This window comes from Harpia harpyja, chromosome 1, assembly GCF_026419915.1.
Source record: "Harpia harpyja isolate bHarHar1 chromosome 1, bHarHar1 primary haplotype, whole genome shotgun sequence".
Taxonomy (NCBI): Eukaryota; Metazoa; Chordata; class Aves; order Accipitriformes; family Accipitridae; genus Harpia; species Harpia harpyja.
Genome location: NC_068940.1, coordinates 64,634,222 through 64,653,852, shown reverse-complemented (window position 1 = coordinate 64,653,852; position 19,631 = coordinate 64,634,222). Strand labels below are relative to the sequence as shown.

The window sequence follows — 19,631 nt, the reverse complement described above, 5'->3', positions numbered from 1 at the left end:
GTTTCAAAATTCTGGACTGTATTTGTTAAAAATAAGTCCTGAGTTTCAGCTATGTCTCCTTGTTTTTCATCTCTTAATTTCTGGGGAATCATGTTCTCAGGTTTTTAAATGTATGGCAATTTCTTGCATTTTTTTTATTCCATGTTTTGTTGCTAGAAGTGGTCGGCCTTGCCTCATGCCACTAATAACTAAAGAAAGACTGATCAGTGAAATATACTACAGACTCATAAATAAAAGATACCACCAGAATTACTCCTTTGCCATTAACGTATACTTCACATATGTCTCAATGGTTACTTACACAGGCAGACCAAAACGACACACAGATAAATTAGTCATTTTTAACACTATCAAACTTTTAGTGATACTAACCAAAAAAGCGTTTCGTATTCTTTCTATAGACCTAATTTCTATAAAGTTTTCATGAGCAACCACAGTTATTCAAATTTTGCCTTAAAACCTGCATCTTTTCAATAACCAGACAGCCAGTAGTCCATATTTATTTCTCTATAGCATATTAAAAGCATCTGTTTGACCTTTTGATTGCTGGCATTTATTATGCAATGTTTTACATGGCAAGATCCTTCTCTTACGTATACAATGCTTGAAAAAAAATGACAGGACATTCACACAATATCAAATGGAACTACCTGAAACCCTCAAAACTGAACTGCACAAACAGAGGTAAAAAAATGTAAGCTGTGTGGAGTAACCCAGCTGCTGCATTTTGCTAGGCTGACCACCACGCCATCCTAAGTTTCCATAGTAGTATTTTGCCCAAGTTTCTGGTGGGACACTAAATTTCCTGATTCCTCTGTCACCTGAACTACCTGTCACAGGAGCATGGTCCCAGACACATACAGAGAGAGAGAACGTCTCCTGCCCATAAACTGGGAAGCCCTTTTTAAAGGGCACAAACCAACTCATCGGTAAAAATGGCCACCATTGTGATTCTCTCCCACTGCAAGCCCTTGCTGTGAAAGCCTCAGACACCCCAAGGGCTCCCTCGGCCAGAGGCTGCGACACCCCGGCCTGCAGTCCGGTCAGGGGCTACACCCACACGGAAAGTTTGCCCGCGGCTCCCGGGGAAGCTGATGTTCTCTGTACCCGCACCTGCGGGGACCCCTAAGTGACTCCCAGAGACAGAGCCCACCCACGCTCCCTCAGCCCCGTTCACCGCAGCTTGCCCCGGCGGCAGGAGCAGGGTGCGCAAGACCGGGAAGGCAGCGGCTGCCGGCTCCGTCACGGCGACCCACCGCCGCCCACCTGCCCAACCCGAGACACGGCGCATGCGCTCAGCCTCCCGCCCCCACCTCACCACCGCCCACCCTGCCACAAGGCGCATGCGCTCAGCCTCCAGCACACCCCCCTCACCCCCCGCCGCGCAGCTAGCGCATGCGCCTTGCCTCCCCCTCCCCGCGTCTGCTTTTCAACGCCCTTCGCCTTGCCCGCGTCCGCCCCCGCTCTCTGCCCGGTGGGGGGAAGAGAGGGGTGGGACTCGCCTGCGCGGCAAGGGCGGGCTACGTAGTCTGCGCAGCTGCTGCTGCTGCCGCCGTCGCGTGGAGCCGCAGATGGAGCCTCCCCCTGGCGCAGCAGGTAGGGGCGGTTGCCGCACGCGCTGGCTGGCTGGCCGGCCGGCCGGCGGTCGGCACGTGCAACGAGGGGGAGGGGGGCGGCGGCGGAGCGCCCCTTCCCCCCGCTGCCGCTTCGGCCCGCCCTCCGCCTCGCCAGGGCTTCCTGTGGGAAATCCCCGTCGCTTTCCGCTGCGCCCTCGCAGGCGGCGGCGAGGAGAGCGGGCCGGGCTGCACCGCCGGCGGGTGCTGGGAAGCGGCTCGGTCCGCCCTCCGCCAGCCTCGGCGGGCTGGGGCTGCCCCGCCCTCCGCAGTGGCCTCCCGGCGCCCTCCCGGCGGCGCTTTCCCCGCCGCGCCCTCCTTCCCGCCGCGGCCGTGACCGTGACCTCCGGCGGCGAGACGCGGCGCCCGGCTTCGCCTCAGCGGCGGCGCAGGCTCCTCCGGGGCGTCGAGGTCCTGGCGGGGCCTTGCCGCCGCCGCCGTCCGGCCTGCTGTAGCCTCCCTGGTTGTGTAACAACCGTAAAGGCAAAACGCCAAGGTTACGTGGTTCTCGGCTCTGTGCTACCCAGACCTCGTCCGAACAGTTACAGCCGCGTATCCGCAGAAGTGAATTGAAGCCCGTGTGTGTACACCCACGTAATACTCACTCTTCCGCCCTGTTCCTGAGGCGGGTGCCTTCGGCTGGGTACGTTGGTGTTAAAAGGCCAGTCCCCCAGCAGAGCGAACCCAGCGAGGTGTTGGTATGCTTCAGCTAATGCCAGGTGTTGAGACACCTGTAGTTGGTGGTGAACTGCAGCGGTTGTGACTCTGCATCTTGGTCCATGCTGCCTGTGACCACTTCTTCAAAAGCCAAAGGGTGCCAGCCAAGGCCAAGCTCTCAGTTTCTGATGGAAACCTGTCCTGGGCCTGGCTGTCCAGGCCCTGCAAACAAGGCATTTGTGCAGTAATCAAGTTCTGGTTTTGTTGATCGTATCGTCTAAGCATCAATCTGTTATCAAATTAAGAAAATGTTTTAAAACTTATCGCTGCATTTCAAGTGGTGGTTGTTCAGCGTAATTTTGCTTCCCAGTTGTCCTTTGGAAAAAGTCTAGTTATTACACTAGCTTAATTCAAGCTATTGTGTGTTCAGCGTATAGCAAAAAGGATGGCTCCAAACACTGGGGTTCATCAGCATTCTGCTTCCCTATTTATGTCTATAATGACATTATATGTCCCTCCTAATCCACGTTGCAGTTGTATGTTAGCTGTGGTAGGACTATTGAGGGTGTACTTTGGGTACATGCTATGTGACACCAATACTGAGATTCATCTGCTGGGCAGTGGCATTGCTTACTGACACCTCTGTAAATCTGCTACCTTGTTATCCAGTATCTTTTGCTTACCTTCCCCCCCACCATCAAGTCCCTGGCTGTTATGGGTATGTTGAAAACCTCAGAACGTGAACTAAAAGCAGAAATGTCTAAGTGAGGTTGTCCAGAAACTCAAACAATAGCTGCGAGAGGTGTGAGCTGCCCTGTTCATATCAGTAAGGTGTTAACTCAGATACCCCAGTGCGGTAGTTTTTAATGTCATCATTGTTAACTGCCTCTTGGCTCACATACAAGAAAAAACGGGGAGAATCACAGGTTAGTAAATTGTTACTGTGTCTGATGCTTTGTTTTGTCGTCACAAAAGACACAAATATTCTCATGGCTTTGCCAGGCAGTGGGGAGTGACTATTAAGGAGTCCTCTGAAGCTCGGAATGTAGAACCTGTGAATTATGTCATTATTTGTATGGGAGGAGTTTTTTGACAGCCACAGTTTGGGAGGGAGCTGTGGCTGTGTTATTAGGTGATTGCATCCAATAAACAAATTGGTAGATAAATCCCTTGACAAAATTTTATGTTACACTATTTATTTTATCCTTCTTCGGAATGAATGTGCTGCAGCCCAGGCTTGAAGTTGATTTTTGCATGTAGCACTTCCAGAACTCTGCAGGGTGCTGTTTTCAGAAGTAGAGGTCATGGGTTATTAGAAAGCTCATTTTCTTTTTAATGTATATTTGGTTATAGCTGTCATTTTCCGATGCTGATGTCTGGATCCCTAGTTGAAGATTCACAAATGTGTAAGGAGAAAAGTAGGGTTATTGAGAGTAGCTTAGACAATACAGGTTTTGGTACCTATCCTGGACATTTTTGGGAGTCTTAAAAACAGAGGTGTTGAAGACTGGTTTCATAATTTTCCTAAGCTGCTTAAAATGTCTGTTTCTTACTGTCATGTGGAAATCTAGGCTGTTACATACAGCAGCAGTATATAAGTAGAAGGAGAGAATCAGGCTTGCAGAATGGTTGTGACTTGTTTCAGAGGGGCATGGGCAGTAAGACAGAGCTAGAAGAATATAGTGAAAGGAATGAAATTATAGCTTCAAAAGATAGAAAGGAAAAAATAACAGGAGATAGAGCAGTGTTGAATTTAAAGGGCAAAAATATCTAAGTAAAAGGAAGAAGAGTTTCAGCTTTTAATTAAACTTCTTTTAGATAATATTTGCAATGAAGAACATAAGTTGCCACCGTCAAGAAGGGAGTTGAATGAGAATGACCTTTTTGATATTGCTAGTGTCTTTGACCTGTATTAGGAACTTGAAGGGAGAAGATAATTGTGATTTCCTGAAGTTGTTTGGCACCACATTTTAAAGAACTGTTCTGGGAAAAGAACTAAAAAATGAAAGATGTATTGGGACACTCCAGTGAGTTTTATAAGACTGAATGGTTTGAAAGGATTCTTTAGAGTTTAAAATCCAGAATAACATCTGCAGTCCTTGTGTTAATGTAACCAAAAGGCTTTCAGCCTTCTCTTCATGTCAGAACACCTCACGGTCTGCAAATTCCAAAAACACTGGTGTGTTTTGGTCATATCCATGATGTTAGTTTCTAAGATCTTCGTACTGATTGTTCATTAAATACATAGCTACAGAAATCAAAGGTAGGCATTGTTTTTTCTTGTCTCTTAATCCTTATTTCCGGTTAAAAAAAAAGAAAAAGCAGGAAGAAAGGTATTTGGTCCTGTTACTCAAAAGCCTTGCTCTTAATTTGTTTGTGGTGTTCATTATTTGGAATGAAAGGTGTAAATTTTATCTTGAAAGGAGTGGTTAAAGAGCTAAATATTCAAGCTCTCGGAGTTTGATCAGATTTTTTTTTTAAATGAAACTTTTATTTGTGATTTACATGGTTTTTCTTTACATGTTATCACACAATTCTGAAAATCAGTAAAAAGGAGTATGTAGTGCTGTAGCCACCAATTAGTGTTATTGAGCATGGTGGGAAATCTTAGGTGGTTAGCATCTCCTCTTGTAATAATCAGGGGTTTCATTGGTTGTTAGATTTTCCTGCATCCCGTCTTCATCCAGATGCCGGGTACTTTGCTCTTTCTATGTAGTTTTTTACCTGTTACTCATCTCTTGTTTCTGATGCAAATTATTGCACAGTTCTTGAGGTCACTGCTTAGCTCTATTTTGTGGTCTGTTTGGTTTATATACTTCAGGTAGTTTGTGATTTTTGCAGGACCTTTCTCTATTTCTTACTCCAGGTGGAAGCAAGCAATAAATTCTTGGACAACATCTACTGTTAGTTAGAAAGGGCATAGAGGAAATAGGGATTGTACACTTGGGACCGGTTTCAAATAGGTGCTCAAAAGTTTGGGTTTCGCTTAAAAAGTGTGGAACCCGATGTATAGGAATCCAATTGTATCTGTGCTGTTACTATATTTTTGCCATACCAGAAAAAAACCCAAAATGTTTATTTGGTTGCTGAAACGTTGCTGCATGGTGTCTTTGTTTAAGTGACAGAAAGTTGTGTTGAGGATTTTACATGAGTTACCAAGTGAAGCATTGAGAAGCTTTACAATGGCGGAATTAAGGCTGTCTGTGCTATTTTAGTCCTTGGCCAGTCCACAGCCCTAGTTGTTACTGACTGTGTTTTGTGCATTTTGCTGGAATCCTCATCCACAGTTGTCAGAAGAGATTTGAGGTGGGGTGGGGTGTTCCCCTTATAGGTAGCTCGCACCCAAACTTTTCCTAACTGGCAGGTCTGTCATACTTGAACAGTAGTTCACGCTAGGTGTTAATGAACGTGCATTATTTTCAGTAGTAAATATTAATCCCTGATCTGTAATTAATTTTCAGGCACTGGCTTTGCTGTGTGATCAAGAGTGTAAAAAAAAATCTCCCTGTGTCAAAAATCTTCACAAGCAACTTCAGGCTTGGCTTTACTTATTACTCACTAGATGTATGAGCATTTGCAATCCGCATGTAGTTAACAAATGAGTATGCTTTGTCAGGTCTGCTTTTCCTTTTCTTTCTAGATATTACAGACTTGCTGTAATACAGCCATTGTTCATTTTTAGCAAACAGGCTTGTCAGTATTCTCGTAATCCAATGCTGCCATATTGCAAGAACATGAGCCCCAAAGCAAAATGTAAGATAACAAATTCAGCCAGTGAAAAAGGTGAAAATTGACTTTGAGGTGATGATAGAATGGTGAGAAGTTAAAGCTTTGGAAATTTTCCCTGGTGTTGTCATCCCTGTACTCCATCTTAATTTAAAATGATGTCAGTATTAGATAGAAAGATCTCTAAATCTGTAACTTTTTAAATACAAAGAAATTTATTCATATACATTTAAAGAAGAAAAAATGGTTGCTATGTAGAGAAGCTGCACTGATCAGCTGCTTTTGCTTTTAAATCAGGGTTTCAGGGTATCACGTATGTTGTTTCACTTGGATTATAACACTTCTGTCACTTCATGTTGTCCTTCTATACTTTAAAACCTTAGTAGAGAGCAAAGTACTTAAGACTCTAGTTCGTATGCAAACACCTATGTGCAAATGAAATTACCAAACTCACTAGCATTTCACATATGCATAAAGGTGTTTGGTCCTGGTCCATCATCAGTCAGTTCACACTGGATGTTTTTGACTGATAAAATCCATTGCCTTTAACAGGATCCTGAGTGGTTTTTGTGGGACTGAGGTTACAAAGCAGTATGCTGAAATTATTTGTCACTTTGGCCCCATGAACCTCTTGGCAGTAAGGGCACAGGAGCCCCCTCACAGTCTACAGGACTGGGTACTTAAAAGTATTAATTACATTGATAAATAAAATTACAATTGTAGGAAAAAACTTAGATTTTTAGGAACATTTTTTTTTTCCTCCAATGAGTTTAATGGGTCTATCTCTAAATTAATTTGTTCCAATGTGTGACTTAGTGTTTTCGAATAGAGGTTTTAAGTAGTTGATAATATATTCAATGATACAGACTTTTTTGATAACTGTTTTTATGATGCAGATACGCACAAATGATTTCGCATGAATTAACATAAGATTGGTAACTTTTATTTAATACAAATTGGATAAGCTAGGCAGAGTAAAGGAGGTGAAAATTTTGAGTTGAATGCATTCTTTTCCTGGAGGAGTAGTAAGCTATAATTATCTTTGCCTATTCAAAACACTGTTACAAGTACACTAAAATAAATCTGAAATGGTTTTTGAAAAAATTTAACCTCTAGAGCCAACAGTCTGATTGATGAAAGGAATGTTTGCCAATAAACACGCAATTAACACCATGCTGCTACTTCTGTTATTAATAAAAGTGTACTTTTTCAGTGTAGTTTTATAATAAGCTTATAGGCAAGTGTTTTAAAACAAATCTTTAGGGTGAAATGGAATATTTACAGCACAGAAATAATTTTTACCAAGTGATACAAAAAATAGCTGAATCCCCCAAATTAATGCACCTACATAACTTAGCTATAAACCTGTTATTCATTCTGCAGCCCATCTTAAGTGTTGTTTATACTATAGGTCCGCATATGGAAAAAAATGAGAGATTGGCTGGCAAAGTCTTGTTTAGTAAGCTCATCACAGATGACGGCAAGACCTTCCCTTCCAGGAAAAGATCTGTGTTACACTTCTTTGGAGTGGAGATTTTCTTTAAATGTGGTGTAAGTTAAAGAATGGGAATTCTGCATGTATCTTCTTGTTTTTCTTCCCCTTCACGGTAATAACTCTTATTATTTCTGCACTGAAGTTTTCATTAATACTTTTTCAAGTTCTATTTCTTAAAAAAGAAAGGCATCTTAGAAATCTATTCACTGACAACTGCTTATCTTTGGTGGCAGCTTGTAGGAAAAAGATAGTAAGGTGTATTTAAAAAAAAAAAAAGTCCCATTTATGGCTCCACATTTCTGAACCAAGGCCTCAAAATAATGAAAGTGATTGTTTTAAAATGTTTATATTTTGAATAGTGTTATATTTTTTAACTTGGAGTCTTGAACCTTGACTGAACTTTGTACAGCATTTTTGCTAGTAAATGACATAACTGATGTCTAAAAGTTGATGTAACGGGGACTTCAAGAACATGTGGTATAACAGTTGCTAATGAAAATGTTAAAAACTTACTAAAACTGTCTCTGTTCTTTGTATGTACTGTGGTTCTTACTGAAATAGCTATAATATTTAAAGTACTACTTTGAGCTATTTTTTTAAAATGTGCATAGATAAACTGGACTAAGAAAATCCAAATTACAGGTTGTATAATGAGAAATTCACATTTCAAAAACTCTTACTGGAATCGCTTGACTCGCTTCCTCTTGGAGGCAGAAGGTATGAGGCTTCTGTAAATATCTGGGTAGACAAGTTTTCAACTTTTTGTCAACTTCCCTAAGTAATCTGTGTCCCTGCTACCTGAAGTCATGAGAGAGATGAAAGCAGAGCTGTAAACTACCGGCAGGACATAGTGACAAAAGAGTAAGTCGTTTACCAGCTGTGTTGAATGAAGAGGGGAGGTGACAGGACTTTTCTCAGGACACTCTTCTAGGAAAGCTTTTGTCTTGGTATCCCCTTTTTGTAACAGTCTTCTAATTAATATGACAAGCTGCTACAGTTGCTTTCATTATTAGGACCGTACAGCAGCTTTGTATTTCATTCTCTTCTTGTCCTCTTAGAGGTCTGCTGCCTACAGCACAGGTCTACACCGTGCTCCTCTTTTTCTCAAGGTCTTCCTGGAACCTGTGGTCAGAGGCAAGGAGGCCAGGAGAGTATTTGTCATCTGTTTTCCCAGCTTCCATACGGACTGGATTTGATGTGTATTCTGTGCTGTTCTAGTGGTTGTGACGCTTTTGTTCCTATTGATGCATTTATTTACTGATTTTTTTTTTTGTCATTTTTACAAAAATAATGAAAACGGTTAAACCGAATGGCTGTGGTCCTTGGCCTTCCATGGCAATAAATAGCTTTTGCAGCTGAGGGTTTTGATCAACCACAGAAAGCTATTACAGTCTTGTGCCCTACATATTGTATGCAACCAGAGAACAATTTAAGCATTGAGATTTGCCAAAACCCACAGATTTTATTTGTTAAAAAAAAAAAAAGTCTTAAATGTGTTCTTAGTGTTTTGCTGAATAGGGGTATCTCCCAATTTAGTAATCTGTCTCTTCTTCTTCCTTTAATTCTTTACACTGTGCTGAGGTGGTATGGAAAACAATTTCACTTTCCCAGAGGTATTCCCGTTTCTGTAGTTTTCTCCCCTTCTGTCTTTTTTTCTGGCAACTGCAAGCTTATAACCTCTATACCCATTCTTTATCCTCTCCTCTATTCCTCATCCCCACAAGGAGTGGCAGCATTCTGGAATGTGTTGATCTCTGTCTTTAGGAAACATTCAGTAGTTTCACCACACAGATTCCTTGGCTGTAACCTTATTCACATTTTCAAGGAGCTAGTGATTTAGATGCTGTAACACCTGCAAGCCTGTATTTGGTTTTAATTCTGGCTTAACTTCTGTATATACTTTTACAAAATACTTAGGTTTTACTGTTAATTGTATTTAGTCTGCTTTTTGTAACCTTTACTCAATTAGCTCATGTTCATCCATCTGTCCCTTGTAATGTTTGATGGTACTAGGAAATTTCAACAGAATGTAAGGTAAAGATAGAATCTCAGAATATTAAGTTACTCTAACATGCCCGAGTTTTGGCTGACAGGAGGAGAAGGAAAAGCTGCTGCTAACGTTTGTTTGGCCCTCTGGAAGCTGAGAGAAAGTGTGTTCTTGTTGGTTCACTTTGCGGCCAAAGGCCATGATCATCTCAAACAATCTACCCAGAAGACTAGGCAAAGTGTGTGGAGCATGCAGGTGGGAACCAGAAGTACCAGCTTTCAAATGCAGAAGGCAGACTGTAGGAAAATGTATTTCTTGCTTGTCTGGGAATAATTTTATTGATGTTTTGAAGATAAAATAAACCAGTAGTAGGTCTGTTGTAATGCCGATTCTTCTGTAGGGACTAGTCTGCAGCAAACCAGGTATTAGAGTAAGAATTACCTTTCTTAGTGCAGAATAGTGAACTTTCAAAAGGGGAAAAAAAGTACTTATTCTAGAAACTGTAATATAGTTGAAAAAAGGCAAAAGGAATGGATGGTTTCACATCATGGCTGTCTCATGTTTTTTGATGAAGTCTTGCTTCTGAGGTGTTGTTTCTTTGAAAGTTCTTGCCGTATATGTTACTGCAGAGCTGATTGGGTTGGATTGGTGATGATCTCCTTGCAAGTGCTCATATCAGAAATTCAGTTACTCTGCATGTAAACATTTTTCTAGCTGGTATTCAGTATTTGTGCCTTATTTTTCCTTAATATTTTGTATAAATGTTAGAGATGCCAACTTCAGTAAAGCGTTTTAAGGTCCTTGAAGGAAAATCACTGTAATCATAATGCAACGGACAGTTTAGAATCGAGGAAGAGTATTAAAATACTTAAGATGTTACAGTTGAAACTCATGAGTTTCAGTACGGCCCAAACTGAACTTCTGAATTTGAGCTATTTGGGGAGATGGTTGCACCCAGATGCCTAAAACTACCTCCTAGACTTTATATGATGATTTGAATTGCTTGCGCTTTTCATGGTTTAAAAACTGATACTTACCAACAAACTTCATTTTAAAAACTGTAGATGAGATTATAAGTAGTCTTTATTTCTGTTTCCTTTATACTGTTGAATAATTACCTTTGAATTACTGTTGTAGCTCTCTTCTGATTCTTTGTACTGGACACTTCCCTGTGTCCTGATGTGCCCTCTCCTTCCTGCTTTTTTAGCTGCTGCAGGTTTGACAACAGGGGACTAAAAAGAGGGAGTTTGCCTGGAGCACAGCTCTGTCATGGTTCTGGTTGAGCTTGTGTTAACACTGGTCCACTACTTCTTGCTGTCAGTCTTAAGTCCCTTTCCTTTTGAATAATCAAGCAGAAAATTGGGTGCTTATGCTCAGATAAAACCCAAAAATCCTTCTTGACTGTTCCAGGCTAACAGGGAGGCCTTCTCTTGTCCTGTTTCCTTTCTAGCCTTCAGTTGCCTTCCTATCCACTTCTCCTCTTTGTCAGTTATGGGTGGCTGATCCTTGCATTGGACCCCTGTGCTTTCTTGTTGGAGGAACTGTGGTTGCTTCTAGCCACCGCTGCCAGTGGGGGAAGCCCAGCTGCCCTTCCCGGGCCCTTAAGACTTCTGTGCTATCTGCTACATTTCCATGTATGGTGGGATAGATACTGATGTATAAAAGTTAAATAAAGTAATTATTAGAACTCTGATAATTATATTTAGTTGTACCCCAAACTGTAAATCAGTTGAGAAGCACTTTTTTACATATATTTGAGTTAGTTTTCTGTGTTGAACTGGTCGCTTACTGTGTTGTTAAGTGCATAATAGTGCTGATGTGATAGGGTTGGGTGAGGGCAATGGGGGACTGTCAAAACTTCCCTTTTGGTGGCAGCTAGCAATCCACTTGCTTACCTGTATCCACACTCATAGATCAGCTTAGTTTCTGCCTACTTGAAGCACCAGCATAACTAATTTAAAAAAAAAAAAAAGCGGGGGGGCAGAAATGCCAACGAAAAGCTTAGGCTATAGTTTGAGCCAGTGGTGCTCATGACAGTTGCAGTCTTCCCTTTGCTTGTTCCTAGTCTTACACAGTTCCCTTTCCTGGTGCTTTCATGCTGTTGTATAGTGAACTGGATTGGAGAATTTGTCTGGCTGAAGAATTGCCTGACAAGAAATTTGTTTACCTTTAGACCAAATTAACTTCCCCTTTCAGTTTACCACAGGGCTGCAGAGCACATCTGTGTGGGCAGAGCATCACAGGGATTGGGAGAGGCAGGACTGCAGTAGTGCTGGCTTGCTTTGACTGAAGTTCAAAGTAGAGCTGAGGCACGCAGCTTGGTGGCGCTGTCCCTGCCATGTCATTCAGCCGAACTGATGTGTCCTGCTTTTTAAAAAACGTGTAAAATTTTATGACAGCTTTGTGTTGTCTGTGACATAATAAATGCTCGGTACAGTAATTCTACTGATATTCTGCAGATAGTTAAAATGAAGGATATTTAATTGTAATTACTTTATCTCAGTCATGAAAATTGGAGCATTGAAGCAAATCTTAAGTCGTGAGCTATTTGTTTGGCATTTTTGTTGTATTTACAGCAGATGCTTTGTTTTCTTTCTTTCGCTGTAGAAATTCCAAGTAAGAAATTTTTGAGGAGAAAAATAAGTCTTTAGTTCAGATTCTGTATATTGCTCATTGTAATCCTCAGTTTCATTACCTAATTCCCCTAGTAATATCAGAGATTCAATACTGTATAACCTCATAATGTAACCTCATAGCATTAGTAAACTTTAAAACATGATGAGTTAGAAATGGCTAGAGAAATGTTAGTCTCTGTTGCCTTTTGATCTAGAAGTAGATGCAGATGCTCTGAAAAATAGGTGGTGTTTAAAAGCAGTAGGTAATTTAAATTCTTCTTCTTTCCTTAATTTCAACACATCACGTTTTTAATTCATTTCATCTAAATTTTTTTATAAGCAATTTTTAAATGAATTGATTGTCACTCAAAATAACAGTGTATCTGACAGTAGAGTTTTCATAATGTGAGCACCACAGCTGATGCTATTCTGAAGTGTAATATCAACATCAAAGGAGGAAAACCAGGTATTTGGTAAAACTGTGTTGGACTATACAATGTTCTGAACAAATATCCTTTAAAGGGTTTTTAACTCAGAAGCTAAGAAGTAAAAAGCTGTGCTTGGTAAATTCTCATCCCTTTGTTTTGAAGAAAGTGGATTTGGAAATGCACTTTTTTTCAAAATGGTCTGTGTTGTTTAACTATTCAAAATCACTAGCTGTACTCTAGTACTGAATTCTGTTCTGACACAACTGAAAGCAAACTGCAAGTATACTTTTAAGCACAGAGTTCAGGCAGCAGCATTTGTTCTTGTTCAGTTGAATTTCTCAATGAAAAACTCCTAGATCCTCCATTTAAGAGGCTTCTTAGTTTAAAGAACTGAAGTCTGCCATGTAACAATACAAATTTCAGGTTGTGCTCTAATATGTGCTGTATTTCTCAGCTTTATGACAGTGAGTAAAAAAGCCAGTTTGTAGAGATAATGTACATAGAAAAATACTAGTATCCTGAAATAAAAGTAATTCTCAACCTTTGTGCAGTCTGTATGCAGACCTTCTGTTTAGTAAGGCAGAAATTAGAATGTGCTGCCAGAATTTTCTTCATAATTTTTGGTTCATTGTGCACATTGAGCAGAACAGAAATATTCAGGATAATGTTCACATTTGTATCTGAGCAATTTTAAATCCTGGACTTTCCTGCCTTTTGATTTGTCTGGTCCTTCCATGGTACTTTATGTTGCTAGTTTGTGACAGTTTTAGTATACTAGTGTATCTTATATAAACAATGCTGTGTTATTTCTGTAGATGGACTTTCTCTGATGTAGAGATAAAAAAAAAATCTTTTTTTCCTATTTTTTGTTTTTATCACTCTTGCAGAAAGTTCTAAGCTGAGACATGTAGAAAAAGATATTTTGATTCCACAAATAATGAGGGATCGGGCCAAGGAGCTGTGTTCAGATAAAGTGCAAGGTAAGAGTCAAATATTCATTGGGAGATCAGATGTATTCACTTTTGAGCCCTGAATATAATCCTTGGTTTTGAAGTCAAGTAGTCAGAGAATTAATATGTATGATCTGCATCTTATCTGTTCACTGTGAAACCAGTAGTAAAGCATATAAATCTGCTGTGTTGGCTTTGGCTGCTTGGTGATGTGGATTTTTTTCCAAAATGACTTGTTCTCGAGGGCTGTGGAATTCAGTATGATGAATATAAAACTTTCCACATCTCCGTCTAGACTATGTGATGACAGAGCAACACAAGAGTTACTGTATTCCTGTACATAATATTTGATACTTACATAAATGAAATTCTCATGTGAGCCTTCAGTTAGGGTCTCTCTCATTATGATAAATTTATTTAAATATCCCAACTAACTGCATCCTTTCCCTGTCCCAATATTTTAATGATACATGCACATAAACACACACATGTTATTAGACAGATGTTGAAATAGGGTGGTACGGCCCACTTTTGCATGTTTTCATTTTCTTTTGAAGAGTACTGGACAATAACTCTTTAAAGTTGGGTATCACCACTTTTGACACCCAGCTGTTCATATATTCCTGGCAGAAATCTGGAGCTTTTTGAAGTAGCAGAAGGATAGAGCTACTTACGCACAGGTTAGCTGAGAATGTTGCTATAAGAGGGATGTAAGAATGGAAAAAAAATTTAGGCCACAGAATTATTCTATACAAGTGGCATGCTTTCAGTGGAGGGCACTTGCCTCTTGTTATCTAGATCTGTGCTCTCTAAACTTTTTTGATCATGCACTCCATCAGTAACAGTTTCTGAGTGTGCAATCCCATTATATGTATATTTATTTATAAATTATATACATGTACCACTCTACTAGTATATTATGTACATTGTAAAACAAAAAAATAGAAATTAAAAAAGGATGAGATAAAGATGAAATAAACAGTACTTTAAAATAATTTTTATGTTATTTATCAATGGTACAAAAACCTTTTTGCTCTTAAAATATTACTATTAATAACAATATTTTTATTGAGAGCTATATGATTGAATATGCTTCATTATTTTTTAAATCTTTGTTTAACACTTTGTGATACAGCAATTTGAAGGTCTGGTTCTAAGTTCAGTTTATTTCAATACTTGTTTTAATGGGTGTCATAGCTGAAAAAGATACCTCACAAAGATGCACAGATCCCAATGGAAGAGGTGCATTGTTGCCTGCACTTACTAAATCATGATACTCGTTTTTGAATCCCATCCACAAGTTCTGCAAAGGTTTTGCTTGAAATTGGGCTAGTAAATGATCATCTTCCCTGATGGCAATCAGTTGTTCTTCCAAACTAATCAGAAGGTGTTGCGTGTTTATATTTCTAACAAATAGGTTCAAAAACCACTGAAACTCTCATTTGGAAGGTTTTTAAACAGGTTAGAAAATTCTGTTTCTGTCCTTTTAAAGTGTACAGATATGAGAGGTTTTTATAGGTGAAACACTTGCATTGTGTTCAGCAACAAAACCAAAGCAAACCAAAAAAATCACATAAAGAGGGGAACACATCCAAACATCTGTGTTCAAAATGCTCTCTCCATAGTATGAGTTTCTTTTGAAAAGCAGTTACTTTCTCACTCATTGTTAAAACATCACCTTCACCTCGAAGGGACACATTAAGTGTGTTTATTTTTTGGAAACACCTGCTAGGTAGCAAACTACTCACAGCCACCTGCCATCACCAAAAAGGTCAGCAAATGTGGAACACTTGTCTTTTTGTAAAAGAAAAATGTGTAAAGTTTGACAACTTTTTTAAGCACTTTGCCACAAGTTAACCAGCAAACCTCTGTGTGGTGCAAGAGATTTTCATGGTCACACCCCATCTCATTACAAAGTCTGGTAAAGATGCTACTGTTTGAAGGGCTTGTTTTTATAAAGTTAACCACACTGATGTCATCCTGTAGCACTTTGTGCACTCCTGGCTCCAACTTCTTTGCTGCAATAGCTTGCCTATGAGTGATGCAGTGAAGGAGTTTCACATGCGGTGCTATGTCTGTAGCCTTACCCTGGAATCTCTTTTTTATTCCAGTCAAAGTAGCTGCTCCATCAGTGGTTACACTTGCCCAGTTTTTCCATAAAACATTGTTTTCATTAAAGAAGCCATTTCTTTTTGAGAATATATCTTCTCTAGCACAGCTCTCCTTGAGTGGCTCACGAAAAAAAAATAGTTCTTCATGCATTTCATTATTGAAATGCAAATACCATAAGCTGAGAGAAGTTCAAAACATCTGTACTTTCATCCAACTGTATAGCAAACCTCCCACACCGTGTAACTTGTTCTAATACTTGCTTCTTCAAGTCTTCAGCAGTGTCTTCTATGCATCTTCCAATAGTATTCACTGACAAAGGTATGCATTTTAGTTTGTTGCCATAATGTTTTGCATCTATTAGAGTGACTTTTACCATGGCAGGAAGAACAAGTGTTTCCCCAATGGTATGTGGCTTTTTGTCTTTCACTGTTACCTAAGAAACTTCAGAGATGGCTTGTAGATATTTATCACTAGGTTTAGAGTCAAGTCTAGTTAAAGTGGACCACTGTATTTTCCAGCAGCTGCTTTTAGGGGTTCTCCAAAAGACATAAAAGAGTAGTGTTACAATAAATTTGAGATGAGTAAGTGGGAAGAGAGTTGGGAATATCTGCCAAAGGAAAGTGGCATCACATGACAGGTAACTTCCAGTGCTGCCAGAAGGAGTTAATACACCTTTTTTTCATTTGAATGATAGTTGAATCATTTTTACTTTGAACTCTGTACCTGTTAGGGGAAAAAAAAATGAAGGGGAAAAGCAATTACAGTAATGGGTCATTGAAAGACAATGTCAGTTAAAAGTATTTTGAGAGCATGCTATTTGTATACTCTTGTTTGGGGGTAGACCAAAGGGAGTGTGTGTGTGTTTTTTTTCTCCTCTGAACTTTCTCTGTGTAAGATGAGGACTTTGGTTTCAGCATCTTAGTTTTCTGTAGCAGCAACCAATATTGGAGAGTCTTGAGCTGTGAGTTGTGGACCATTACCTTATAGCTTCTCCATGTTTTTGCCTCCATAAATTTTAAAGCAAAATGCTATCATTTTTTTTTCTGTGATGTTAGGCAAAACTATATTTTTTTAATTCTTTCTCCTGAATAGAGTTCAGTTGTGTATCTTTAGGGAAATGAGGTTTGTGGATGCATCTGTCTCCCCCTCATTCCTCTGTCACCTGTAAGCCAGCTTTGATCAAATTGTGGGGAAGTTAGAGGTGGAAACTGAATATTTCTGATACAATTTTTATGATCAAAGAGACAAGCAAAATCCACAGTGATATCCCTATTAAAAAAAAAAAGGTGGTAGCATAAGTTCAGCTATTTTGTTGTACACCATTTAATCTGGACAGGACAGGGAGAGAGACCAAATCACGGGAAATGAAGCTTAAGCACTTTTGTGAACAGGAGAATTTATCATCTCATAAATCCATTGTGAAATTATTCCTGGAGTAGATTTGTCTTGTTAGTACACAGGGATAGGTGTTAATCAGAGTAAATAGGCTATGTTTTTTAGGCTATAAACAATTATAAGCTATGAATATAAGCTGTGTAATTAAGTAATCAGAACTCCTGTGATACAGTTTGCGTGCCACAGAGTGTACACATGTGCATGAAATTGTGCTGTTTACACTAAGTGGCATAGCTACTCATGTAACTTGCTCTCAGTGTAGGATTTTTCTGCTTTATGTTAATTTTGTCTGAACAGCTCCTATTAATTAATACACCTTTCTTTCATTTTGTCTTTAGGAAATTGTGGTAAATGCATTGGTAATACAGGAAATAAAGCTATTCTACAAGTATGAGCCTTTACAATTTACTTGATCATGCTAGGTTCATATGTGTCCCTATGGGGAGCCCCTATACATTCAATAGTGCTCTGCGTGAGCACGGGGGTCCATCTGTATACAGTCCGTTACCTTAGCCTGCAGCTATACCACCTAGAGCTGTGTGCTTATCAGAGCTAATAATGCAAGTAGTGACAGCCTGTCCAGCTCGTGTTCAAGAGCCATCCAGGGAATAGAAACCCCAAGGGTTAAAAAATAAATAAAAAATAAAGGTTTTGTTAACTCGAGAGGTAATTCTGCTACCCTAGCATGGTTAAATGGGTGACCCATTGCTGTGCTTGGTTGTTAGCGTACCAGAGTAGCTTAGGGAGTAAATAACCATGAAAATGTGTCCACCTGATAATTTTTAAGAAAAATTAAGTATTGTGTCTAGTCATATTTCATTTTACTTAGATTCTTTAAATTTGCTTTGAATTTTTTTTCAGGTTGTTCCAGTATAGTTCTTGTGTGTGCTGCATGTTCCTCAAGAATTTAGTACATCTCAGTTGCAGAATAATTTCTGTGTTTAAGATTTTCAAGCACTTTTTCAGTGAAAATGGATATATTAGTAATTTTGTTAAGAGGGTGAACATGCTTTCTGCAAAACAGTAGTTAGTTTTCCATGACTATTATGTAAATATGCTTTATTGTGTTAATATCCATGCACTGTATGTATGTGAAATTGTGGGCACAATGTGTGTGAGTCTGGAGTGTCAAAAGTGTCGTAAAAAACAAGCAAACAAAAAAAACACAACAACATTGTCATACAGGAACTTTTCACTGTATTTGTACAAACTGTAGCATGAGTTCATCTGAAATAATATTAAATCCATGTATTTCTGTATCAGTGTGTCTTTGGCATATAAAAATATGTGCTTTCAAACTGAAGTAGCTAAAAGGAACATTTATTTGCCTTTGCCTCATCTATTGCTTTTATGAAGTAATTTCTTAAGCAAGCTGTTTTCCTTTAAAATTATCAAGTTTTTGGCTTTAATTTCCAGTTATAAAATTTAAATTTGAGTAAACTTTCTTGAAGAAAAATAATAGCAAATTTCAGGAACCTGAAGTTAGCATTTTTCATCAGAAATGTTATCTTTAGCTTATCAAAACTTCTGTAGTTTCATCTAGCTGTGCTGTGCTTTCCATAACTCCTCTCTGCTCTGAAACTAGGGACACTCACTAAAAAAAAACTGCAAGAGCTTTGGTTGATCTTGATCATATCTACAGAAATGTTTGTTCCATTTCTTAAGAGCACTTATTTTGCTGTTCAGAGTTACTGATTCTGAAATTTAACTTGATGGGCTTAGGTAGAGAAGAACTTTTGAGGACAGAAATATACAAACTTTAAGGATTGTACACTCCGTTCAGTTTGATTTTGGGTTCCTTGGCTTGAAAAATAAAAACAGGAACAGCTGACTAACTTCTGACGGGTTGTGGGTTTGGACTTTGAAGAAGTTGTCTTAAGTTGAGGTCCCAAAAAGAAATTACTGGATTACTGAGTCAGTCATGAGATCATAATTTCGTATTATATTTGTTGTATAAGTTTTGTGTATTTGTCATATTATAAAGCAATTCTGCTCACCTTCCAAAACTTCACAATCTTTTTTTGCTAGGAGAAAAACAATCTTGTTCCAGACACAAGGGGTTTTAGTTCTAAACTTTTTTCTTCTAAATTTTGGTGTCTACTACTGATACATGGTCTCTGCGTTTGGGCCTTTCAGGGTCACCAAGAGTGACTTTCAGATGTCTTCTGTACTTGTGACTCATTTGTAAGGCTCAAGGATTCAAGCAGGAAATTGAGCTACACACTTTTCAGGGTGAATACAGGGATAGATAGTTCAAATTAGCCTGGTTCTGCCATTAGGAAGGTAGTGAAGTAAGGGAAACAATTTGGATGATTGAAGACCTGATCCTGCCTGTGACTCTGCAAATGAGAACGTGACCATTTCTTGTTTGAAGCTTGTTGTGGGAGATATGCATTTGGCCAAGATGACAAGTTGTTTTGTCCTTTTTTATGTTGGTTCTGTTGTCTGTAGGAACTGTGTAAGTAAGGCAACTGGATTCCTATTGCTGAAAAAACCCTTGATACTTGGCTAGTCTTTAAAAATGGTTTGGAAAGTGTGGCTGGAAAAGGACATTTCCAAGCAGCCACCCTCCTCCCATGCTTGTTTCCCCATTAGCCTTCTCCTCCTCAGGGCTCATGTTGATACTTAGTGAAAATGATGGGATGCAACACTA

The 19,631-nt window shown here is 39.4% G+C and overlaps 1 protein-coding gene across 2 annotated transcripts in view; it reads left to right on the top strand.

Annotated features, from left to right (window-relative positions):
• The first annotated feature begins 1,535 nt into the window (after positions 1–1,535).
• Positions 1,536–19,631, top strand: part of CMC1 (C-X9-C motif containing 1) — a 45,279-nt gene continuing 27,183 nt past the window's right edge. The window contains exons 1-2 of one of the 2 annotated variants that reach the window (XM_052797617.1): positions 1,536–1,596; positions 13,409–13,501. In XM_052797617.1, coding sequence (XP_052653577.1) covers positions 1,572–1,596; positions 13,409–13,501 — 118 coding nt within the window. In that variant the 5' untranslated portion in view covers positions 1,536–1,571. The remainder of the gene's footprint in view (positions 1,597–13,408; positions 13,502–19,631) is intronic. The other variant, XM_052797625.1, reaches the window with a different exon arrangement.